The sequence below is a fragment of the Monodon monoceros genome, unplaced genomic scaffold (genome assembly GCF_005190385.1).
Source record: "Monodon monoceros isolate NGI ecotype Baffin Bay Population unplaced genomic scaffold, NGI_Narwhal_1 Super_Scaffold_13, whole genome shotgun sequence".
Taxonomy (NCBI): domain Eukaryota; kingdom Metazoa; phylum Chordata; class Mammalia; order Artiodactyla; family Monodontidae; genus Monodon; species Monodon monoceros.
The window spans coordinates 30,360,812-30,383,281 of NW_021703769.1; the positions used below are offsets into that span (position 1 = coordinate 30,360,812).

General features: G+C 48.3%; 1 protein-coding gene across 4 annotated transcripts in view; it reads left to right on the forward strand.

Annotated features, from left to right (window-relative positions):
* Positions 1-22,348, forward strand: part of SMOX (spermine oxidase) — a 39,415-nt gene extending 17,067 nt beyond the window's left edge. The window contains exons 2-8 of one of the 4 annotated variants that reach the window (XR_003793383.1): positions 5,235-5,468; positions 9,038-9,264; positions 17,274-17,447; positions 17,610-18,369; positions 19,070-19,230; positions 20,918-21,171; positions 21,607-21,729. Coding sequence is in view for 3 of the 4 variants with exons in the window: in XM_029222399.1 (XP_029078232.1) it covers positions 5,261-5,468; positions 9,038-9,264; positions 17,274-17,447; positions 17,610-18,369; positions 19,070-19,230; positions 21,082-21,171; positions 21,607-21,744 (1,758 nt within the window). In the remaining variant the exon portion in view is untranslated. Of the gene's footprint in view, positions 1-5,234; positions 5,469-9,037; positions 9,265-17,273; positions 17,448-17,609; positions 18,370-19,069; positions 19,231-20,917; positions 21,172-21,606 lie in introns of all 4 variants that reach the window. The other 3 variants (XM_029222399.1, XM_029222397.1, XM_029222398.1) reach the window with 3 other exon arrangements.
* Positions 22,349-22,470: the final 122 nt, after the last annotated feature.

A 22,470-nucleotide genomic window follows, 5' to 3' on the forward strand; every position in this document is an offset into this window, starting at 1 on the left:
TTGGGTTTTACGGGTGGGAGGAGCCTCATGGGCAGACACAGAGCCCCTTTGTCTGGGCCACTGTGCAAAGCAGCTGGTCTGGGATTTCTGGGCGTTTTTTACATTTGAAGAATAATTGCATTGTCTGGGGGGTCCTCGAGAATCCAAATCTGCAGCCCCCCCCCCCGCCCCCAAACTGCCAGGCAGTCCAGAGAGATTCCTCAGGACCAGTACCCCAGCTTCCCTCCCCCTCCCTTCCTCCTGTTAGAAGCCTGAGGCAGAGAGGGATTCCTTCAGGGAAACTGAGGTTGGGTTGCTGCCCTAGGGCACTAGGAGTATCTGTTGGGAGGTGACACTTCTAAGTCCCTGATGGGGAAGGTGCAGGTGGCCCCCAAAGCCCTGGACAGAGCTCACATGAGCAAATGTGTGGCTTGGAGGAGAGAAGCCTGCTTATTGGAAAGGGTGGGCCCATTTTTTTTAAATTAATTAATTTTTTTTGGTCACACCATGCAGCATGTGGGATTTTATTAGTTCGCTGACCAGGGATCCAACTCGTGCCCCTTGCGTTGGAAGCACAGAGTCTTAACCACTGGACTGCTAGGGAAGTCCTGGGGTGAGCCCATTTTAGAGTGCTTCAGCTGTTGGAGGCTGGACCCTAAGGTCCAGGTGGGCTAAATACCTTGGCCATACTCTTCTCTGGGAAATGGTCATTCATCCTGGAGTGCCCTTGGGGAAAGGACAGGGAGACAGACATATCTGAGGCTGTGTTCAGAAGGGAGCCAAGGATGGCAGACTTCTTTTGTTTCTTCTGAGGGGCAACTCTGGAAGGGTATGGGGCACCTGGGAGGCTGGGCCCCTTGTGGCATTGTTTTTGTTGTAGTGGTCAGTGTTAAGGAGGGAAGTGACCTGCTGATTGCCTGATGAGCCGAAGTGGACTCCAACACTGAGGAGGAAGCAGTGTCCTGCACCAACCTGGGCCACTGACCCTTCTTGTGATTCACTCCCAGGGCCTCCTAGTCTTCATCCATCCGTCTTTGGTGACCCTGCCATGGGACAGGGCCTTTCTTCCCTCTTCTTTCCCCGCTGCCTTCTTTCCAATTTGGCTTCTTGGGCAGGTTCAGTCAGGGTAGTGTTGGCTCTGGCCTGCGGGGGGAGGTGGTAGCCTGCAGGCCAGAGAAGTGGGGGTGGGGGTGGGTGTGGGTGTGGAGCGGGGTGGGGTAAGGGTGGGAGGCAGTGGGGCATTTGGGCATGTTGAATGGGGGTGGACCTGATTTCTTGAAGCTACTAGGCATGGCCTGCCTGGGGATACAGCGGCCCCAGCCTCCCACCCCTATTTTGCCTTGGAAACAGGAGCAAGTAGGCAAGTGTCTGTTGCCCTGTGCCTCCCTCCTCCCTCCTCCCCCTCCCTGCCTGGCTGAGCCAACACTTTTTTCTTCTCTCCTTTATCTGCTCAAAAAAGTTCAGGGTGTTCTGTTTCTCCTGTGCATACAGATCAAGGAGGGGGATGTTATTTATTTATTTATTTTATTTACTGAAGGCAAGAGAAGGACAGGGAGGCACCAAGGAACATTAAGTGATTCTTCTTAGGCATTTTCTCGTAAGATTAAAAAAATTCCAAGGGAAGAGATGACACAAACCAACAGAAAACAAATGTGCTCTCCCCCGCATCCTGAGATAAGAGGGCCCAAAAGTCCAGTTCAGCATTTATCTGAGGGCCCAGCACACAGTAGGTGTTGCTACATACAGTTTTCTCTCTTCCATTCAGTTTGGACCCCAGGGTACATTGGCCCCATGGGCCATTATGGGGGACCATGAGGCAGATGCCTCATTTTTGCCATCTGTGGACTGTGCATGTGGTTTCTCTGGCTTCTTGCGGGAGCCCCAGGGGTTGACAGGCTCATCTGGGACAAGGCCTGTGGAGAGACAGAACTATGGGGTTAGCAGTGAGGGCCAGGGGAATAGGTGACCTATATGGTCCCTGTTTACTTGCTCCCACCATGGCACCATATGTGTGATGTCTCTTTGAGTTGAAGGTCTCTAATATGTTGGGAACTTGGGGTCCTTTCTGTGTTCATCTTAAAGGCAGACTGCCTGCCTGCATCTCCCACAATCCATTCCTGAAGCCTGTACCAAAGGCAGTGTATTCATAATTTAGCTACAGAACTTTACAAATGATTTTTCCGCACAGGGCTCTTAAAAATGCTGACAGTCTCTTGACATCCATATAGGGCCTTATTTAACTGTCACAATAATGCAGTTAGGACAAGCTGGGCCACTTCAGAGAGAAGGAAAGGGAGGCTGGGAAGCCAGGAAGTTCAGGTAGCCCCCTGGGAATGCACCACTGCCCCAAGCATTCCTTACCTCTACCCAAGGCTGCAGTTTACCCTAATCCCTGGGTTTTCATAGGTGGTGCTCCAGGGAGCCTGGGAGGTTCTGCCATGAGACCTTAGGGACCTCAGGAAGTAGCGGGAACTCCAGTTTCAACCCAGTTACACCCTGGTCTCCACAGGAGTTTTTCGAGAAGGGGTTCCACCAGTAAGGTCTGAAAACCACTGTAGCGATCCCACCCCTTTACGGTGTAAAAGTGGTTGTTTTGGGGAGGGCCGCCTCAGGCTGGGGGTGGGGCTGGAGGCCCAGAGAGCAGCGCACAGGCGGAGCCCCCCCAGTCCCGGGGAACTGGGGCGTGGGGGCTTCGTGGGCAGTCTCGACTCTGGCTTAGCATAGCAGGGTGCCCAGCTGTGGAGGCCGATAGCAGCAGCTCTTAGCTCCCTGTGTGTTTACAAACCTGAGGCAGAGCACGCTCCTTGCCAGCGCCGCGGGGCGGACTTTTCCTCCCTGCTGGCCTCTGGTGCAGGCAGCCACACCCTCACCTCTAATTTTAGTCCTCTAGTCCTCCGCCAGAACCTGGGGGAGAGACGGGAAGGTGGCAGAGGGGGAGAGGAGGAAGGGTAAGGGGGAGGGGAGGAAAGGGCTTGCGCCAGCTCTGACCTCCATGCTCCCAGGAGGCCGAACAGAACATCACTGGGACGGGGGTGGGGGGTGAGGTGGACCGCAGAAGGACAGAAAGATATAGGAGGGAGGAATGGAAAGCCGGGACACAGGCTCTCCTAGAAGAAGGCAGGGATCCAGGCTGTGTGGGGAGCCCCTGCCTCTGAGGGTCTCTGGGCCTCGGGCGCCACCTTCCGGCCCTCTAGGGAACCAGTCCCGCACCGAGTCGGCCGCCCGGGGGTGGGGGGTGGGGTGTAGTTTGGAGGGAGTTTGAGAGCAGGAGTGGGGTGACATTCCTGTCCGTGCCCAGGTGTGGCATCGGCAGGTGAAGTGGGCGGGGGAGGTGCAAGGAGCAGCTTCTCAGACTGAGAATATTTAGAAAAAGACCCCTTCTAAAATCTGTGATAAAAAGATGTTAGAGGTGGAGTGGAAATCTAAGTGGTCAGACCTTGAGGCGTGTGAAGGAGGAAGTTAGCGCACAGCTTTTATTTTATTTTTTATAGTGAACCAGGAATGAGTATCTGAATAGTTATTGAGATGTATATGCATACATATATGTAGTGAGTGGCACAAATCCTAAGTATACAACTATGTACATTGTGTAACCACCATTCATATAAAGATACATATTCCTTCCACCCCAGAAAGTTCCCTTCTGACCCTTTTCGCTCATTCCCCTCCTCCCAGTCTCTCTTCTGTCATCACAGATTCATTTTACCTCTTCATGGATTTCTCATAAATGGAGTCATACCGTATGGAGCTCTTTTGTCTCTGGCTTCTTTTGTTCAATGTAATACTGTTGAGAGTAGTTTAGTTCTGTTTATTGCTGAAGAATATTCCCTTGTATGAATATGCTACAAATAGCACAATATATTTATCTATTCTTCTGTTGATGGACCTTTGGGATATTTGTTTTTGGTTATCATGAATAAAGCTGCTATGAACATTCTATGTCTATTTGGTGGAGTATACCCTGTTTCTCTTGGGTGTATTCTTAGGAGTGGGATTGCTGTGTCATAGGAAGGGTTTTACTTAGCTTTATTAGGTATGGGTGACAGCTTTTTATATGCCCCCTGTCCACTGCCCAGCAGCTACTTTCCACTCACATTCACTCCCCTGTTGTTAGGTCCTGGATACTATGGATAGTATGGATAACTAACTGGACAGTATGCAACTTCTGCCACTGAAACCTTAGGCAGCTTGGGTCAGGAAAGGAATGGGGACAGGATCAGATCTGAGTGGCCCCTTGGGATGGCCCACAGATACCTTCAAACCCTTGTAGTCACTCCAGGAATAGAAGGGTAGCCTCTCCCAGCCCTGGGGCCAGATTCACGGACCCCCTTGGCCTCCCGTCAGCTCCCTAGGCTGGCGTCTCTGAGCAAGCTGGCTTAGCGTAACTGTCAATTTGATGTCTGGCCTCTGGTGCCACGGGTCCTCACGGTCCACTGTTTCCTGGGCTCTTCGCTGCTTTGTGGTGACTGAGGGGCTGGGTGGCCTGGGAAAAAAACTGGAGACCTACCCGGAATAGCAGAGGTTCATTTGATACCAGCCTCGTGGCACTTTCTGGGGGGAGGGTGGGACTGTGTCCTGCCTACCAAATTGCCACCTCATTGAGGCTGTGAAAAACTAGCTGAAAGCAAGAGGAGAAGAGAAGACAGGGCAAGGGAGAGTGAGTGCCAGGGAAGGGCCAGGGGAGGGAGGGAGAGCAGAGGGTCTAGTGCAGTGTGTGCAAGTATCCTGGGGTTGGCTCCAGCACCCTGAGGTCTGTACAAGCATCCTGGGGTTCATGAGAGCATCCTGAGGTCAGTGTGAGCTGGACCACAGCAGTGGTACTGGGCTGTGCTGGGCTGTGCTAGGCTGTGTTGGTCCAGGGTTAGCAGCACCAGGATCAGTTTCTCCTGATTTTGACCTTCTTGGTCATACAAGACCAAGACTCTTGTCTTACTGACTCTTGTCTCATCCTTGGGGAAGAGGCGGTGCCTACTAGGTTTGAGATGGCATTGATGGATTTCAGGGGTTTGGGGTGGGCTGTCAGCTCTCCTTTTTGCTGATGGGGGCCCACGGTGCATCCTCCCTGCCTGTTTCCTTCCCTGTGGCTCCCTCCCTCCTTCCCCACATCCTTTGGAGTTGGCTTTTCTTGCCCAGGTCCTCGGAAGGGATTGAGAGGGCTCAGGGTCCCCCCTTGAAGGCAGAGCCTGTGAGCATCTCTTGGGGCAGGTGGGAAGTGAAGGCAGAGCAGGTGAGCTGTGACCCCCTGCCCCCTGCAGGTTCCTAGGAGGCGAGTGTGGACGGTATGCAAAGTTGTGAATCCAGTGGTGACAGTGCGGATGACCCTCTCAGTCGTGGCCTGCGGAGAAGGGGACAGCCTCGTGTGGTGGTGATCGGCGCCGGCTTGGCTGGCCTGGCTGCTGCCAAAGCACTTCTGGAGCAGGGCTTTACGGATGTCACTGTGCTTGAGGCTTCCAGCCGCATTGGAGGCCGCGTACAGAGCGTGAAGCTTGGTAAGTGCCTCAGTTCACCTCAGTCCAGTCATCTCCTAAGGTCACTTCTTATCTCCCAGTGCCCTGACCTAGCCTGAAATCTAGTTATTTTATCTTCTTCCCGGGGGTTAGTGTTCTATCATGCATGCTGCCTGGGCATTTTCCCTTCCTTTGCCCCTCTCAGCACCCTTCTGAGGTGGGCAGGATGGGGCTCTGGCCTTTATCTTTGGAACACGATCTAGAGTTCACAGTGTTTAGGAGGGAAAGGACACCCAGGACCAAACTTCGCAGTGGGTAGACTGGTTTCTATTTCACAAGAAGGGGAATTCTGCAAGTTTCTATTAGTTGTTAACTTTTGAATATGAATTAGTGTTATCATGACTGAGAGCTAGCCCTGGGACAATAGGAGCTAAGGGCAGTGGAGGTGGAAGAAGACTTTGGGCCTCCTTGTGAGTGATGGGCAGGTCTTAGGATTGTCGAGGAGGAGGGTCTCTCCAGGTTGCAGAGAAATAAGGCCTCTGCAGAAAGCAGCCAGATAAGAGACATACCCTAGGGCTGGGCAGGTTTTGCCAGGGGTCCTAGAGGGTGGGGAATTGCCTGAAATGCATTTAGAAGTCAGGGGGGTTTCCCAACCAGGGGGTCTGACCATGAAAATGGCCCAGTGGGACCACTCATGGTGGCCTGGAGTGTGTGGGCTACACTGACCCTCCAGAGGATTTTGTGTCTGTTGCTACATGGGCAGCAAGGCCAAGCAGATTCTGTGTGCTTACTTTTGATGAATGGGGCAATTGGCTCAGAGAAGTAGGTGGACAGACTTAGAATAAGCAGAGGTTGAGGAGCAACCTTCTCTCTTCTTTCAAAAACTTTGATCACATTAAAAGTCTTCCCTTAGAGTATTTCCTGGAAGGTGTATGTGAAATTATGTCTGTCTTCCCCTGGCACACACAGGAGTATGTGTTGGCAGTGAGGATGAAAGTGCAGTCCAAGGCATGTGCAAACCTGGGGACAGCCAGCTGGGAAGCCCTGAGACTCTTTGCTCAACACCTGATTGGCTGACTAGGAGCCTTAGGGATGGGATGGCTCCATTTGTGGTTCTTGAATCTTGATAAGACATTCAGGGTCTGACATAAAAGCAGAAGACGGGAGGACAAACAGCCCAGTTTCAGTGGTAGTTGGCAGCCGAGACGTGCTGTGCAGGGAAGTGATTGTAGAATGGAGGGAGGTGGAAAGGATGGGGCTGCAGGAGGCTGAGGGGATGCACATGGCAGGAAGCCTTCCTCAGAGGGGAGGGAGCTTGGGTGGGCCTCAGGTGATGAGGGGAGTTGGATAGGTAGTGAAAAGAAGGAAGGGGGTAATTGCACACATGGAATTGCACACATGATATATGTGAAGAATCAGATCAAGGCAGACCCTGCCAGGATACGGGAGAGCAAATCCAGGCAAGGGCGTATGTGTGTGTGTTGTGTGTGCAGACACCCAGGGCTGAAAGCCCAGGCTGCAGTTGGACCTGCAGCAGTGTGAGATGCTAGCTGTGAATCCCGGTGGTAAGGGCAGCGGCGATGACCAGAAGCCCCAAGGACACCGTGAGGTAGATGTGGAGATGGTGCCTGGTACCCTTTGGATGCAGGATGTAACAAGGATGACAAAGGTGAGAGGCCTGTGGGAGAGGGCAGGAAACATCCTCAGACTGAGGTGTACTCTGGGCCACCCCACCTCCTTGTAAAGCTTGGGGGATGGAGTGGAGCACTGACCTTGCTGCTGACCTTGAGCTGCTCACCTAGTTCCTGCTTATGCCTGGATACCCCATGCCTGGACATCACTGCCCGGTGACTATGACTTGGAGCTCCCTGGTGTACCCTGGGGAAGGTACAGGCCCCTTTTGCTCCTATTGGGAGCTCAAACCAGGCAAAAGACCTTGGGGAGCCTGAGGCTCTAAAGGAGAATTAGTAATAAATGTCCCCAGTGCCCCCCACCCCCACCCCCCAGGAACCCCGTGGAGGAAGAAGGGCACTGGGTTTCTAGCTTTTCGTGCCTTCTGGTCTGCCCACTTTCCCTGGACAAAGGGACCCACACATTCCTGCCTCTGATTCCAGAGTCACCAGGAAATTCTGTCTTGCTGGCTGTGGCTTGAGGTTGATTGTGTTTTCTCTTGCTCTGTGTTTGGCACATAGATGCACACAGAGCTTTTCTTTCTTTTTTTTTTTTTTTTTTTTAAGTAACTGATGGTTTAATTAGAAGCAGCCCAGGAAAGAGAAGACACAAAAAAGAGAAATGCCCAGTTCCTGGGGTGAGGGGTGAGTGTTGTCTGTTATAGTGTATTAGATAACTATTGCTGCATTAACAGACCACCCTAAAATGTAGTGGCTTAAAACAACATCATTTTATTTGCTGATATTCTGTGGCTCCAGAAATTTGGGTTTCTCTTCATGGTGGTCACAGTCTAGAGAGTGGAAGCCACACGGTGTCTTGAGGCCTAGGCTCTGAAACCACAAACATTGCTTTCATTGCATTCTGTTAATCAAAGCAAGTCACAGGCCAAGCCCAGAGTCAAGGGGTGCGGAAAGACTCCATCTCTTGATGGCAGGACTGGCAAAGTCACGTTGCAAAGGGCCATGTGTGTAAGGATAGGAGGGATTATTGTGACCATCTTGGCAAAAAAGTTACCACACATGATGTCTTGAATCAGGCCTCCAAAAACAAAACGAAACACCAAAAAATGTTCCTTTCTGTTTTCCTTTCATTGTTTCAGCTTCCCTGGGAGCTAGGCAAGGGAGGAGACAAATGTATCACAGCATGCAGCATGAGAAAAGGAAACTGAGGCCCAGAAGAGGAAATAGGCACAGGCACAGTGACAACTTGCCTCAGAGCATCTGATACCTTGGCTATGGATGGGGTGGTAAAATGAGCCACCAGGCCTGTCCCAACTTGGGCCCAGGAGTTTCCCTCTGCCCCAGTCAGACTCTTAGGGTTCTGCCACCTGTGCCATAGGATGAGAAAGCTTAGTTTTCTCCAGAAGTCTGTTTTAGACTGCCTTGGGGAGGAGTCTTCCAAACTGGAATGTTTGCCTTCTTTCTTCTGCCCCAGACTGAGTTGGGAGGTGACCATTTTCCATCTGGCAGAGTGGCTTAGACTCTTGGGCCACTGGATTTTGAGGAATCGGAATAAGGCCAAATGGGGACCTTGGGTCTGGAAGGCTGGGCCTCCTCACTGGGTATTTCAAGGATCCTTGCTCCCCTCACTGGGCCCATTGTACCCACTGGTACCCATAGAAGTTCTCCTGAGGGGGAGGAGAGGTCTGTTGTCTGGTGTTACCTTAGGAGAGTCTTCTAATTATTCCAGTGAGATGACTTGGTGTCAGATCATAGAGTTATTCAGGGTAGAAGTTAGCTATAAAGTAGAATCCATTTTGTGCCACATGTGGTTTCTACTGAGATATTTTCACTGAAGATTTTGGTTCGTTGCTAGAGCGGTACCTAATCCCCTTCCTTCCCCCTGTTGTTGGGGATGGAAGGATCCTCTTGGAGGAAGGAGGGTGAGGCAGTGTTCTGGCTCTCTTCCTTGCCCCTATAAGAGCCTATTGTCGCCATCAGGACACGCCACCTTTGAGCTGGGAGCCACGTGGATCCATGGCTCCCACGGGAATCCCATCTATCATCTAGCAGAAGCCAATGGCCTTCTGGAAGAGACAACTGATGGGGAGCGCAGTGTGGGCCGCATCAGCCTCTACTCCAAGAATGGCGTGGCCTGCTACCTCACCAACCATGGCTGCAGGATCCCCAAGGATGTGGTTGAGGAATTCAGTGATTTATACAACGAGGTGAGGTATTAGGGGGATAGTTGGGCACAAGGGTTTGTGGGGCAGGGAGCGCCCTGGCAGTGTGTGTGTGTGTGTGTGTGTGTGTGTGTGTGTGTGTGTGTGTGTGTATGTATCAGACTTGAGGGGGCTGGGCGACCTGCTGGGGTCTTCTACGATCCTGGTCATGTCTGCATATTCTCTGGGCCCTGCATTTGGAAAATCAGGACAATTTGAGGGTAGAATGAAGACAATGAGTGGAGCAGTACTAGGTAAGAGATTATTGATACTCATGATTAAATATTTCCCCATAAAGTCCTTAAACATCTTTTATTAGATTTATTACTAGGTAAGTGGGTATGATTATTGTTGTTATTGCTCTTGGATACTCTTTTAAATGGTAATTTTAAAATACTTTATTTTCTAATTGTTCCCCGTGTATAGAATTATAACTGCATCTTTTTTTTTTAATTGAAGTGTAGTTGATTTACAGTATTATATTAGTTTCAGGTGTGCAGCATAGTGATTCAACATTTTTATAATTATACTCCATTTAAAGTTATTACAAAATAATGGTTATATTTCCCTGCTGTGTGCAATATATCTGTGTTGCTTATTTATTTTATACATAGTAGTTTGTATCTCTTAATCCCATACCCCTGTCTTGCCCCTCCCCCCTTCCTTCTCTCCACTGGTAACCACTAGTTTGTTTTCTATATCTGAGTCTATTTCTGTTTTGTTCTGTTCATTCGTTTCATTTTTTAGATTCCACATATCAGTGATAACATAGAGTATTTGTCTTTCTCTGTCTCACTTATTTCACTAAACCTCTAGGTCCATTCATGTTGTTGCAAATGGCAGATTTTCTTTCTTTTTTATGGCTGAGTAAAATTCCATTGTGTGTGTGTATATATATATTATATATATATAATATATATAACTACATAACTATATATTTTATATCTGTCTACCTATCTGTCTAACATCTTCTTTATCCATTCATCTGTTGATGGGCACTTAGGCTGCTCCCATAGCTTCGCTATTGTAAACAATGTTGAAGTGAACTTTGGGGTATAAGTATCTCTTCAAATTAGTGTTTTCTTTTTCTGTGGATATATACCCAGGAATGGAATTGCTGGGTTATATGGTAGTTATATTTTTAATTTTTTGAGGAACATCCATACTGTTTTCCACAGTGGCTGCACCAATTTACATTCCCAGCAACAGTGCACAAGAGTTCCCTTTTCTCCACATCCTCACCAACATTTATTATTTGTGTTCTTTTTTTTTTTTTTTTTTTTTTTTTTGTTTGGCGGCCCCCCCCCTTTTTTGGCCTCTCCCGTTGCGGAGCACAGGCTCGGGACACGCAGGCTCAGCGGCCATGGCTCACGGGCCCAGCTGCTCTGTGGCATGTGGGATCTTCCCGGACCAGGGCACGAACCCGCGTCCCCTGCATCGGCAGGCGGGCTCTCAACCACTGCACCACCAGGGAAGCCCTATTTGTGTTCTTTTTGATGATAGCTGTTCTGACAGGTGTGAGCTGATATCTCATTGTCATTTTAATTTGCATTTCTCTGATGATTAGCTCGTTGAGCATCTTTTCATGTGCCTGTTGGCCATCTGTATAACTTCTTTGGAAAAATGTCTATTCAGATCTGCCCATTTTTTAATCGAGTTGATAGCTTTTTTGATATTGAGTTGTATGAGCTGTTTATATATTTTGGATATTTACCCCTTATTGGTCATATCATTGGCAAATACTTTCTTCCATTCAGTAGGCTGGCTTTTTGTTTTGTTAGTGGTTTCCTTTGCTGTGCAAAAACTTTTAGGTTAAATTAAATTAAATTTGTTTTTGCTTTTGTTTCTTTTGCCTTAGGAGACTGATTAAAAAAATATTGCTACAATTTATGTCAAAGAGTGTTCTGCTTATGCTCTTCTAGGAGTTTCATTGTTTCCATTGTTACGTTTAGGTCTTTAATCCATTTTGAGTTTAGTTTTGTATATGGTGTGAGAAAGTGTTCTAATTTCACTCTTTCACATGTGGCTGTTCAGTTTTCCCAACACCACTTATTGAAGAGACTGTCTTTTTTCCATGTATATTCTGCCTCCTTTATCAAAAATTAATTGTGTGTGGGTTTATTTCTGGGCTCTCTGTTCTGTTCCATTGATCTATGTGTCTCTTTTTATGCCAGTACCATGCTGTTTTGATTGCTGTAGCTTTGTAGTATAGTCTGAAGTCAGGGAGTGTGATACCTCTAGCTTTGTTCTTTTTTCTCAGATTTCATTGACAATTTGGGATCTTTTGTGGTTCCATATAAATTTCTTTCTTTTTTTGCGGTACATGGGCCTCTCACTGTTGTGGCCTCTCCCGTTGTGGAGCACAGGCTCCGGACACGCAGGCTTAGCGGCCATGGCTCACGGGCCTAGCCGCTCTGCGGCATGTGGGATCTTCCTGGACCGGGGCACGAACCTGTGTCCCCTGCATTGGCAGGTGGACTCTCAACCACTGCGCCACCAGGGAAGCCCTCCATATAAATTTTAATATTATTTTTTCTAGTTATGTGCAAAATGTCATGGGTATTTATAACTGATTTTTATTTATTGATTTTAACTACCTTGCTAAATTATTATTTTAACTCTAATACTATATCTATTAATATACCACATTAATTTATGTTCTAATGGTATTTTGGAATTTTATGTGTATAATCCTATATACCAAAAGAATGAGAATTTTGCTTTTTCCTTTCTAATCCTCAGACCAGCGTTGTCCAATAGAATTTTCCACGATAATGAAGATGTTTTAGACATCTATCCAGTTTGGCAGTCACTAGCCACATGTGGCCTTTGAGCTCTTGAAATGTAGCTAGTAATACTGAGAAACTAAATGCTTAATTTAATTTTAAATTGCTATAGAGATCTAGTGGCTATTGTATTGGACAGCATAACTTAAAACTATTAATTTTTTTTTCTTGCCTTACTGCACTGTCAATCTCCAGTACAGTGTTGGATAGAAATATCAATGACACACATCCTTGTCTTATTCAGGTTTTTAAAAAGAATGTTAATATTTTTAGTAACTTTCAGTGGTGCTGTGAACTGCAAAGAACAAGCAAGGTAACATGTAGATCTTGCCTTCTGATAGCTTGTCATTTATAGTGTAATGACCCTTCACTTCAGGTCAGTAAATTGGTCAACAGCCACCTATTGTACATTTTCTATGTCTTTTGGGCATGGGAAAGGAGAAATGACTCTTGCTTTGGGGTTATCCCTGCTCAATGGAGGGCAGGCACACTCACTGTCTTATGTGTGTGCACCCACATAGTATGTTATGTACAATCCTATAGTGTTGTGTGTTCTCACTTCTAATATTATTATTAAGCAGGTAAGAATTAGTATTCTTCAAAGTAGACCTTCTTGGTCTACTGGGAATCAGTCACGTCCTGATTCCCATGTTATTAGGAGTGCTTCAAGCCTGGATGCCTCTTGAGAATGACTTTCAGGGTCCATGACTTACTTGTTCTTTTAAATGTCCCTCAAAGTAGATCATCATCAACTTCTGCTTGTGGGTTTGATTTTTGAAAGCGAAGAGTGTGAGTCATGGAAAGTAGGATGGATAAAGGTGGGTTATCACTCTGGGTGGTGCTGCTTTGGGTCAGAAGGAAGAGGTGTTAATGAAGTCAAAAGAGAAGTCAAAAGAGAGATTTCCTTATGTAGCTGTTAGACAGTGCTGGAGGCCATTCTGAAGAGGTGTGCTCTAAGAATGTGAAGCCTTGCCTGAGGGTGGTTTCATAATAAATATGTAGCCTCCCTCCCAAGGTGATGACTTTGAAGGGTTACTCATTTGAATGTATTGTATTTGTTAACAAATAAATGAGTTTGTTCAGTAGTTATCATATAGAGCTTAATCTCTGTAGCAAGATTACCTTGATTCAAATATTGGGTTGGCTAAACAGTTCATTCGTTTTTTTCCGTAAGATGGCTCTAGTAGTACTTTGTTGTCTTTAAATTCATTCAGAACAATTTTGTTAGATCGTATTGTGACAGCTGTCATATCAGCGTGCATTTAAAAAAAAACTTATCAAAATTGGTGAATTTTTATGTAGCCATTTTAATATTGAAGATGGAAGAAAAATAGCAACATTTTCAGCATATTATGCTTTATTATTTCAAGAAAGGTGAAAATGCAACTGAAACGCAAAAAAAGATGTGCAGTGTATGGAAAAGGTGCTGTGACTGATCAAACGTGTCAAAAGTGGTTCGTGAAGTTTCATGCTGGAGATTTCTTGCTGGACAATGCTCCATGGTCGGGTAGACCAGTTGAAGCTGATAGCGATCAAATCGAGATATTAATTGAGTATGATCAACGTTATACCACGCGGGAGATAGCCGACATACTCAAAATATCCAAATCAAGCGGTGAAAATCGTTTGCACCAGCTTGGTTATGTGAATCGCTTTGATGTTTGGGTTCCACAAAAGTTAAGCGAAAAAACCTTCTTGGCTGTATTTCTGCATGTGATTCTGTACTTAAACATAATGAAAATGGTCCATTTTTAAAACAAATTGTGATGGGCAATGAAAAGTGGATACTGTACAATAATGTGGAACAGAAGAGATGGTGGGGCAAGCAAAATGAACCACCACCAACTACACCAAAGGCCGATCTTCATCCAAAGAAGATGATGTTGTGTATATGGTGGGATTGGAAGGGAGCCCTCTATTAGGAGCTCCTTCTGGAAAACCAAATGATTAATTCCAACAAGTACTGCTCCCAATTAGAAAGCAACAGTCGAGGAAAAGCGTCTGGAATTAGTCAACAGAAAATGCATAATCTTCCATCAGGATAACGCAGGACCTCATGTTTCTTCAATGACCAGGCAAAAACTGTTACAGCTTGGCTGGGAAGTTCTGATTCATCCGCCGTATTCACCAGACATTGCAACTTTGGATTTCCATTTATTTCGGTCTTTACAAAATTCTCTTAATGGAAGAAATTTCAATTCCCTGGAAGACTGTAAAAGGCACCCGGAACAGCTCTTTGCTCAAAAAGGTAAAAAGTTTTGGGAAGATGGAATTATGAAGGTGCCTGAAAAATGGCAGAAGGTAGTGGGACAAGATGGTGAATATGTTGCTCAATAAAGTTCTTGGTGAAATTGAAAAATGTGTCTTTTATTTTTACTCAAAAACCGAAGGTACTGGGACTTCCCTGGTGGTGCAGTGGTTGGGAGTCCGCCTGCCAGTGCAGGGGACATGGGTTCAAGCCCTGGTCCGGGAAGATCCCACATGCCTTGGAGCAACTGGGCCTGTGCTCCACAACTACTGAGCCTGCGCTCTGGAGCCTGCGAGCCACAACTCCTGAATCCCGTGCGCCTAGAGCCTGTGCTCTGCAACAAGAGAGGCCACTGCAATGAGAAGCCCACGCACCACAACGAAGACCCAACGCAGCTAAAGATAAATAAATAAACTTATAAAAAACAAAAAACAAAAAAACCCCGAAGGTACTTTTTGGCCAACCCAATACCAATTCTACCATTTATTAGCTATATAATCGTGAGCAAGTTATTCAGCCTCTCTGAGCCTTACTTTCCTCACCTGTAAAATGGACACAGTTATACCTACTTCATAGTGTTAGGACGGTTAAATGAGATCCCAATGAAAAGTGCTTAATGAGAATTGGGGTGAGTATTATTAGCTGTTACAGACCTGTCCCATTTCCCTTGCATCACATTGGGAAGATGTCATTTAACCCAGGACAGGAGACTGAACATGACAAATGCATGTTCAGTTAAGGCTGTCCTAGTCAGTGGTTGACACAAAGAATCACATAGACGGACTAAATTTGTTTGTCCTCAGTTGGGCATTTTGGCCTTTAGTTAACATAAGCTGACTAGCTACTGTGTTGCTTATCACTGAAGGGAAAAACCCGGGGTAGGGAGGAGGCAAGTTGAAAGCCTGACTCCTTGGCAGTGGAACTGGGTGAGGAATTTGCTGAGGACTCCAGTTAAGACCAAACGCCCAGCATCTTGTGACTGTAGGGAGAAGAAAAAGGGATAATTTAAGTCATTTTCTTCTTTATATTCAGAGACATGTTTAATTCATGTTTCTATCTTATGTGGAGGCTTTTCCCTTGAGTGGAGTGGTGGGGGGTGGGCCATGCCACCTTCCTTCCTCTACTCAGCAGCCCCAGGCAGGGCAGACATATTCCTATGAATGTGTGTTGACCAAATTCAGACTCACTTTAGGAGGGGAAACACGCCATTAATCAGCACCAGCCACAGATGTTTGGCCAAGGAGCCCAAACTTACCAGTGTCCTGGGAGGGAGAGTGGGCATGTGATCATGCTCACAACCCTTCAGTGATGCCAGGGTCTTTTTTTTTTTTTTAATACATTCATTTATTTTTGGCTGCATTGGGTCCTCGTTGCTGCTCACGGGCTTTTCTCTAGTTGCGGTGAGCAGGGGCTATTCTTCCTTGCGGTGCGCGGGTTTCTCATTGTGGTGGCTTCTCTTGTGGCAGAGCATGGGCTCCAGGCGCGCAGGCTTCAGTAGCTGCGGCACGCGGGCTTCAGTAGTTGCAGCGTGCAGGTTCAGTAGTTGTGGCTCATGGGCTTAATTGCTCCGCTGCATGTGGGATATTCCTGGGCCAGGGCTTGAACCCATGTCCCCTGCATTGGCAGGTGGATTTTTAACCACTGCGCCACCAGGGAAGTCTGCCAGGGTCTTAGATAAAGTCCAGGGTCCTTGACATGACTGTTAGTTCTTCGTGCCCTGGCCCCTGCCTGCCTTTCCAAAGTCCTCTCTTGCAACTGTCTTTCTGCTCACTGCCCACTTCAGCAAGACAGAGCCACTTTGCATCTTACACTCTCCCTCTCCCGTCTTTGAATATGCTGTTCCTTCTGCCTGAAATACTTTCCCTCTCCTTTCCACTGTCTACTTGGCTATCTCCTGACTGTCCAAGGTTTTCTGAGCTGATCTCACAACCCCTGGGTTCTTTCTTGTCACAGCACATCATATAGAAACAGCCCAGTTATGATATCTCTCCAGCTTGAGTGAGGACAGGAGCTTGGTTCCATGTCCGTCTTCCTCAACATTACAACTTGTGTTGGGCACATAGCCCAGTAAGTGTTTGTTGAGTGAGTGTTGGGGCTCAGACCTTGACCTTTGGGGATCCCAGCCTGACCCAGGACTGGCTTACTTTCCTCAGGGAGACCTGCCCAGTGTTCGGTGGGAGTTATGTATCAGGCAGGCAGGGAAGGCAATAGGCCCCCACTCCAAGGAACTGTTCATTGCTTTTTGTTGATGAAGTGTGGTCTGGAGTTCTTGCCAAAATATGCCCGTGAAATGTACTTCCATTCCTTGGTGTACTGGGGCCTCCTTCCTCTCCACATGCCCTGCCCCAACATGGCCATCTTCCTTAAATGCGTCTGGGTCCTGCAGTAAAGGGTACACTTTGTGTGGACCTGAGTATGATTGGGAGGGTCTCCAGAAAGATCAGATTTCAAGGCCCCTACTGCTCCCTCTCCCCCAAAACACTGGCCAGACCACAGCTCCAGACTGCCCTCCTGGGATAGGGTGAAGCAGATACACTTGAGCAGGAATGTCAGGGGAAGAATTTGTGCATTTGGTTCTTGGAAAAGGGAAATGTGTGTAGACCTGGGTTCTTCAGTGGGCAGTATGCTCAGCCACGTAGAGCGCATGTAGGGGCAGTACCTTCCCCACAGGCTGTATAGGCACCAGACATTTCACTTTGTTCTAAGCAGGGGCTGAGTAAGAGAGCCTCTGGGACCCACCCCACCTCCTGTGTGTGGAAGCAAGGAAGCTGACTGCCCAGGTTCAGCCCCAAACCTCGATTTTGTTGGTTCAGCCTCAGTGCAGCACTGAGCACGACGTTGATTTACCAAAGGAGAGGCCCCGTGGGCTTAACACATCCGGGAATACCTTGGAGGCGGTGACTACTGAATTGGAGCTCTTAGGTCTGAGATGGAGGCAGGATGAGTGAATGTGTTTTCAGTCTCCTGGGGTCTCTTTGTAGGTCTATAACTTGACCCAAGAGTTCTTCCGGCACGGTAAACCAGTCAATGCTGAGAGTCAGAACAGCGTGGGGGTGTTCACCCGAGAGGAGGTGCGCAACCGCATTAGGGACGACCCTGATGATCCAGAGGCCACCCAGCGCCTGAAGCTCGCCATGATCCAGCAGTACCTGAAGGTATCTTTGCCATCTCGGAGCTCTGTTGAGTACAAATGCCAGAGTGAGGAAGACTGACCCTGGGGAATCTGGGTCCGAGGAGGGCGGCACTGCCCTAAAGTCCTGCTCCTACCCCTGCCCAGCCTTGGCGGTCACCTGGCTCCCCTCTGGCTCTTCCCACAGGTGGAGAGCTGTGAGAGTAGCTCGCACAGCATGGACGAGGTGTCCCTGAGCGCCTTTGGGGAGTGGACTGAGATTCCCGGTGCCCACCACATCATCCCCTCGGGCTTCATGCGGGTTGTGGAGCTGCTGGCTGAGGGCATCCCGGCCCACATCATCCAGCTGGGGAAACCCGTCCGTTGTGTTCACTGGGACCAGGCCTCGTCCCACCCTTGGGGCCCTGAGATTGAGCCCCGGGGTGAGGGTAGCCATAATCATGACACTGGGGAGGGCAGCCAGGGTGGAGAGGAGCCCCAGGGGGAGGGGCAGGATGAGGATGAGCAGTGGCCGGTGGTGGTGGAGTGCGAGGACTGTGAGGTGATCCCGGCGGACCACGTGATTGTGACCGTGTCGCTGGGCGTGCTCAAGACGCAGCATGCCAGCTTCTTCCGGCCAGGCCTGCCCGCTGAGAAGGTGGCTGCCATCCACCGACTGGGCATCGGCACCACCGACAAGATCTTTCTAGAATTCGAGGAGCCCTTCTGGGGCCCCGAGTGCAACAGCCTACAGTTTGTGTGGGAGGACGAGGCGGAGAGCCACACGCTCACTTACCCACCCGAGCTCTGGTACCGCAAGATCTGTGGCTTTGATGTCCTCTACCCGCCTGAGCGCTACGGCCACGTGCTGAGTGGCTGGATCTGTGGGGAGGAGGCCCTTGTCATGGAGAAGTGTGATGACGAGGCAGTGGCCGAGATCTGCACAGAGATGCTGCGGCAGTTCACAGGTGCGTCCCTGTCCCTGTCCCGCTGCCTGCTCCATGGGCCTCGCTGCGTCTGCCCTCCTCCGCTAGACCCTCTGGGTCTCCTGAACTGTGTGCTAGCATCCTCATCCCTAGGTTGTGACACTGAAGTGGTGTGCCCACTGGGAGAGATGCGGTAGGGCACTGCATCTTGGCCTTGGCCTCCTAAATTGCAGGCTCCCCCCCTGTTTGGAACTTGAGACACTCAAAACGACAGGCTCTGTATTTCTTCTCTGTTTCTAAGGGCTGTTGGTGAAAAACTCAGATTTCACCGCAAAACCTCAGATTGCCGATTTCCTACTCATGTTGTCTTGCTAAGAGATGGATTTGTGGTTTTTTGTGTCTGATTTTTAGTTGAACATCTTTCCTCCACTATCCCAGAAGAGCCTCACAAGAACCCCTGAAATTGGAAGGGGGAACATTATTATCTGGAATGTTTTTCAGATAGGAAAATTAAGGTCCACAGAGAGGAGGTATTTTGCTGGGGGTCACAACGAGGCGTTGAGGGGTACACAGCTTGAAACCCAGCCTCCATCCCTCCCTCCTCCATACTCCATGTTTATCCGTAGCAGCCTGGCCTTCCTGGAGCCCTAGAGGTAGAGTGGGAGTTGTCTTCTCAGGGGTGTCTTCTGTGTGCAGCCATTTCATATTCTCCCCCGCCTTGGCTCTTCTCACTCCCCAACAGGGAACCCCAACATTCCAAAGCCTCGGCGAATTCTGCGCTCAGCCTGGGGCAGCAACCCCTACTTCCGGGGATCCTATTCGTATACACAGGTGGGCTCGAGTGGGGCAGATGTGGAGAAGCTGGCCAAGCCCCTGCCATACACGGAGAGCTCCAAGACAGCGGTGAGTGTGGGTGTGCTGGGTATGTGAGGGAGGGGGTGCAGAGTGAGGGGATCTGTGAGGGGTGTGGTGGGCATTTTGTATGTGTGTTTGGTCCAGGGGAGGAGTGGAAGGGTAGTATTCACTGAGGAGTGCCAAGGTAAGATAGATGGAGTAGCTCCCATAATGAAGGAGAAAACAGACAATGTGCACTCAACATCTGGAAGAACAGAGTCAAATTGAGATGTGTTAAACTCTTTCCTGAGGTTATAAAAACTGAGCCATTTAATGCTATGCTGTCCAATATGGTAGCCATTAGCTTTAAAGTAATAAATCCAACATTTTGTTCGTCAGTTGCACTAGCCACATTTCAAGTTTGAGAGCCACGTGTCACTCATGGTTACAATGTTAGAGTGTGTCATTATAGAGCATTTCTGTCATCGTGGAAAGTTCTTTTGGACAGCACTGACCGAGTATGTTTTGTTTATTTTCCCCAATATGTTTTAGAAAATAAAATTGAGAATACTGACCCTCCCCCAAATTATATCAACTATGTAATAATATACACAGAAAAATAATAAATTGAAAAGAAATTATCTCTATATATTTCTGTTCCCATGAAGTAAATTTTGAGTTTTCCCCACCAAGCACACACATACAATAAATGTTAAAACCCCAACAGAATTATATTTAAAATAATTCTTTGGTATAATTGGTGAAGAAGATTGTAGTCAACCAATATGTGTTGTGCCTGCCCTGGCTGTGCTCAGGGAGAGAGAGGAAAAGGCCTTCACTGCTGCTACAGCCATCCTCCTGAAAAGCACACCTTTTCTTGTCACCTGCATCAGTTAGGACTAGTGCATATAACAAAAAGCAAAACAAAACAAACTGTGGTTTGAACAAGATGGAACTTTACTTAGGTCACATAAAAGGAAATCCGGAGGTAGGTGTCAGGGCCCAGCATCAGTAGCACCTGGCTCCATCTTCCAGGCCACCTTGTGGTCCAAGAGGTCTGTGGAGGCTGCTGCTCTTGCTCTCATATCTGTGACAGGCTGATGGGTAAAAGAAGGGAACCCCTGGGCTGAGTCAGTGTTTCGAAGCAACAGTGCACTTGAAGTTGATTGGCTAGAACTTAGTCACATGACTCCACCAGCAGCTAGTGGGATACTAGGTTGGGATACATCTTTTTTTTTTTTTCCTGGATGGCAATGGACCCAGTTAAAAGACAGGATTTTTGTTACTGAGGAGAAAGAGAATGGATGTGGGAGTAGGGAGTTTGCCCTCTGCCACAATATGTGCCCCCTTTTCAGCTTAACCACCTCTGTGGGCTCTTTGTTGGTGGGTTAAAACCTCACTACTCAAGGTGGGTGGTCCATGGACAAGCAGCACTGGCATCATGTGGGAGCATGTTAGATGTGCAGACTCTCAGCCCACCCCAGACCTGATGAATTAAAAACTGCATCCTACCAAGGTCCCCAGCTGGTACCTTTGCACATTCAGGTTGAGATGTACTGGAGTAAAATCCAGACTCAAGCTTGGAATGCAAGCATTAGTTCTGTGCTTGGACCCCACCTAAACAGCCTCCTTTCTTAAGGTTAAGCCCTGGCTATACCAAAATTCTCACTGTCTCCTAGACCAGGCCTGTTTTGGTGCATTTTTGCCCCCATTTTTCCTTCTTCCTGAAACATCCTTTGCCTGTTTATTTATCCAGCATCTTCCGAGAAGAAGCCCAAAGGTCCTGTCCTCTGGGAAGCTTTGTGTGATCTCCCTGACAGTGGGCCTCTTTCCTGGGCTCTCAGCACCTCGCCCAAACACCCATCACGTCACGTATGACGCCATTTAGTAATTGGGTTTCGTGTCTGGCTTCCCCACCAGCAAGGAAGCTCCTCAAAGCAGCTGCCTGGTCACCTTTTATCTTCCAAGTGCCCAGAACAGTCCCTGGAACCTAATAGAGGCTCCATAAAGGTTTGTTAAATTACTGCCTAACTTTATTGAGTGCTTATATTCTTTCAGGTTCTGAGTCCTTTAGATACATTATTTCACTTAATTCTTACACCCACTCTCAGAAGTAGAGGGTATAAACCCATTTTGGAGATGAGAAAATCAAAGCTTAGGGAGGTTAAATCATTCCCTGAGTTCACTAGTAAGAGGCACAGTGAGTCTCTGAAATTGTAGAGACAGGACTCATGAAAGCCTCAGAGCAGAAAGGACTGAGGCCTGGATGTTTGGGGAAGAAGCAGGGGAAGATGGGGATGGGCAACTCCTCATCCTGTGGAAATAGTACCTGCATCTCAGATGCCTGCTTATTCCTCTCTGACTTGTAGTATGGATGGGTGGTTCTGGGGCAGACAGGTAGCCTTTCTTGCTCCTCCACCTTCACTTCCCTGTCCCCCTGCCCAGCCCATGCAGGTGCTGTTCTCAGGTGAGGCCACCCACCGCAAGTACTATTCCACCACCCATGGTGCTCTGCTCTCTGGCCAGCGCGAGGCTGCCCGTCTCATTGAGATGTACCGAGACCTCTTCCAGCAGGGGACCTGAGGGCCTCCTCGCTGCCGAGCGTGTTCCTTAAAGAACCACTAACTTGTGACTTTCAGCCCTGCCCCTTGCTGTTGTGTACTCATTTCCTAATCCTCTGGAGAATGGATTTGTATCTTTTGTAGAGCTAGACATCTAAATGGCTTCAGACCTGGCCCTGTAGCTTTTCCTTTTCTCCTTGCTGGGTGGTGACCAGGGTGGGGTCTGTTGATTTACCTCTGTGCTCTGACCTCTGACCTCCCCATGCCTCCCCTCATCTCCGAACTTGTTATTGTAAGTGCCTTCAATACTCTGCATTTTGGGATAATAAAAGAGGCTTGCCCCTCCTGTGCTCCTCAGCTTCTCTCTTCCGTTTTTCTTAGCCTTGTGTGTATGTGTGTGTGTGTGTGTGTGTACGTGTGTGTACGTGTGTGTATGTGTGTGTGTGTTTATCTGTCATATCCTCTTTGAGTGAAGGGATGGTGTGGGTGCTGTGGTCTGGCTATACCCCCAGAAAGGAAGGTGCCTGCCTTTAGTGGAAGGGGCATTCCCTCACCCCAATCTGTTTGTGGTTGTTTCCTTTCCTGCCCGTGAGACCCCTCTGGAGTAAGGGCCCCTCACTGCCCAGCCTCAGCTCCTTCAGGACAGGCCTGGGTCTGCCTGTTGGCCATTTGCCAGACTTCTCAGAGCCTGATCAGGTAACATGGCCACATGGAGTGAAGGTGAGTTTTATGGGAGGGGACACCTGTT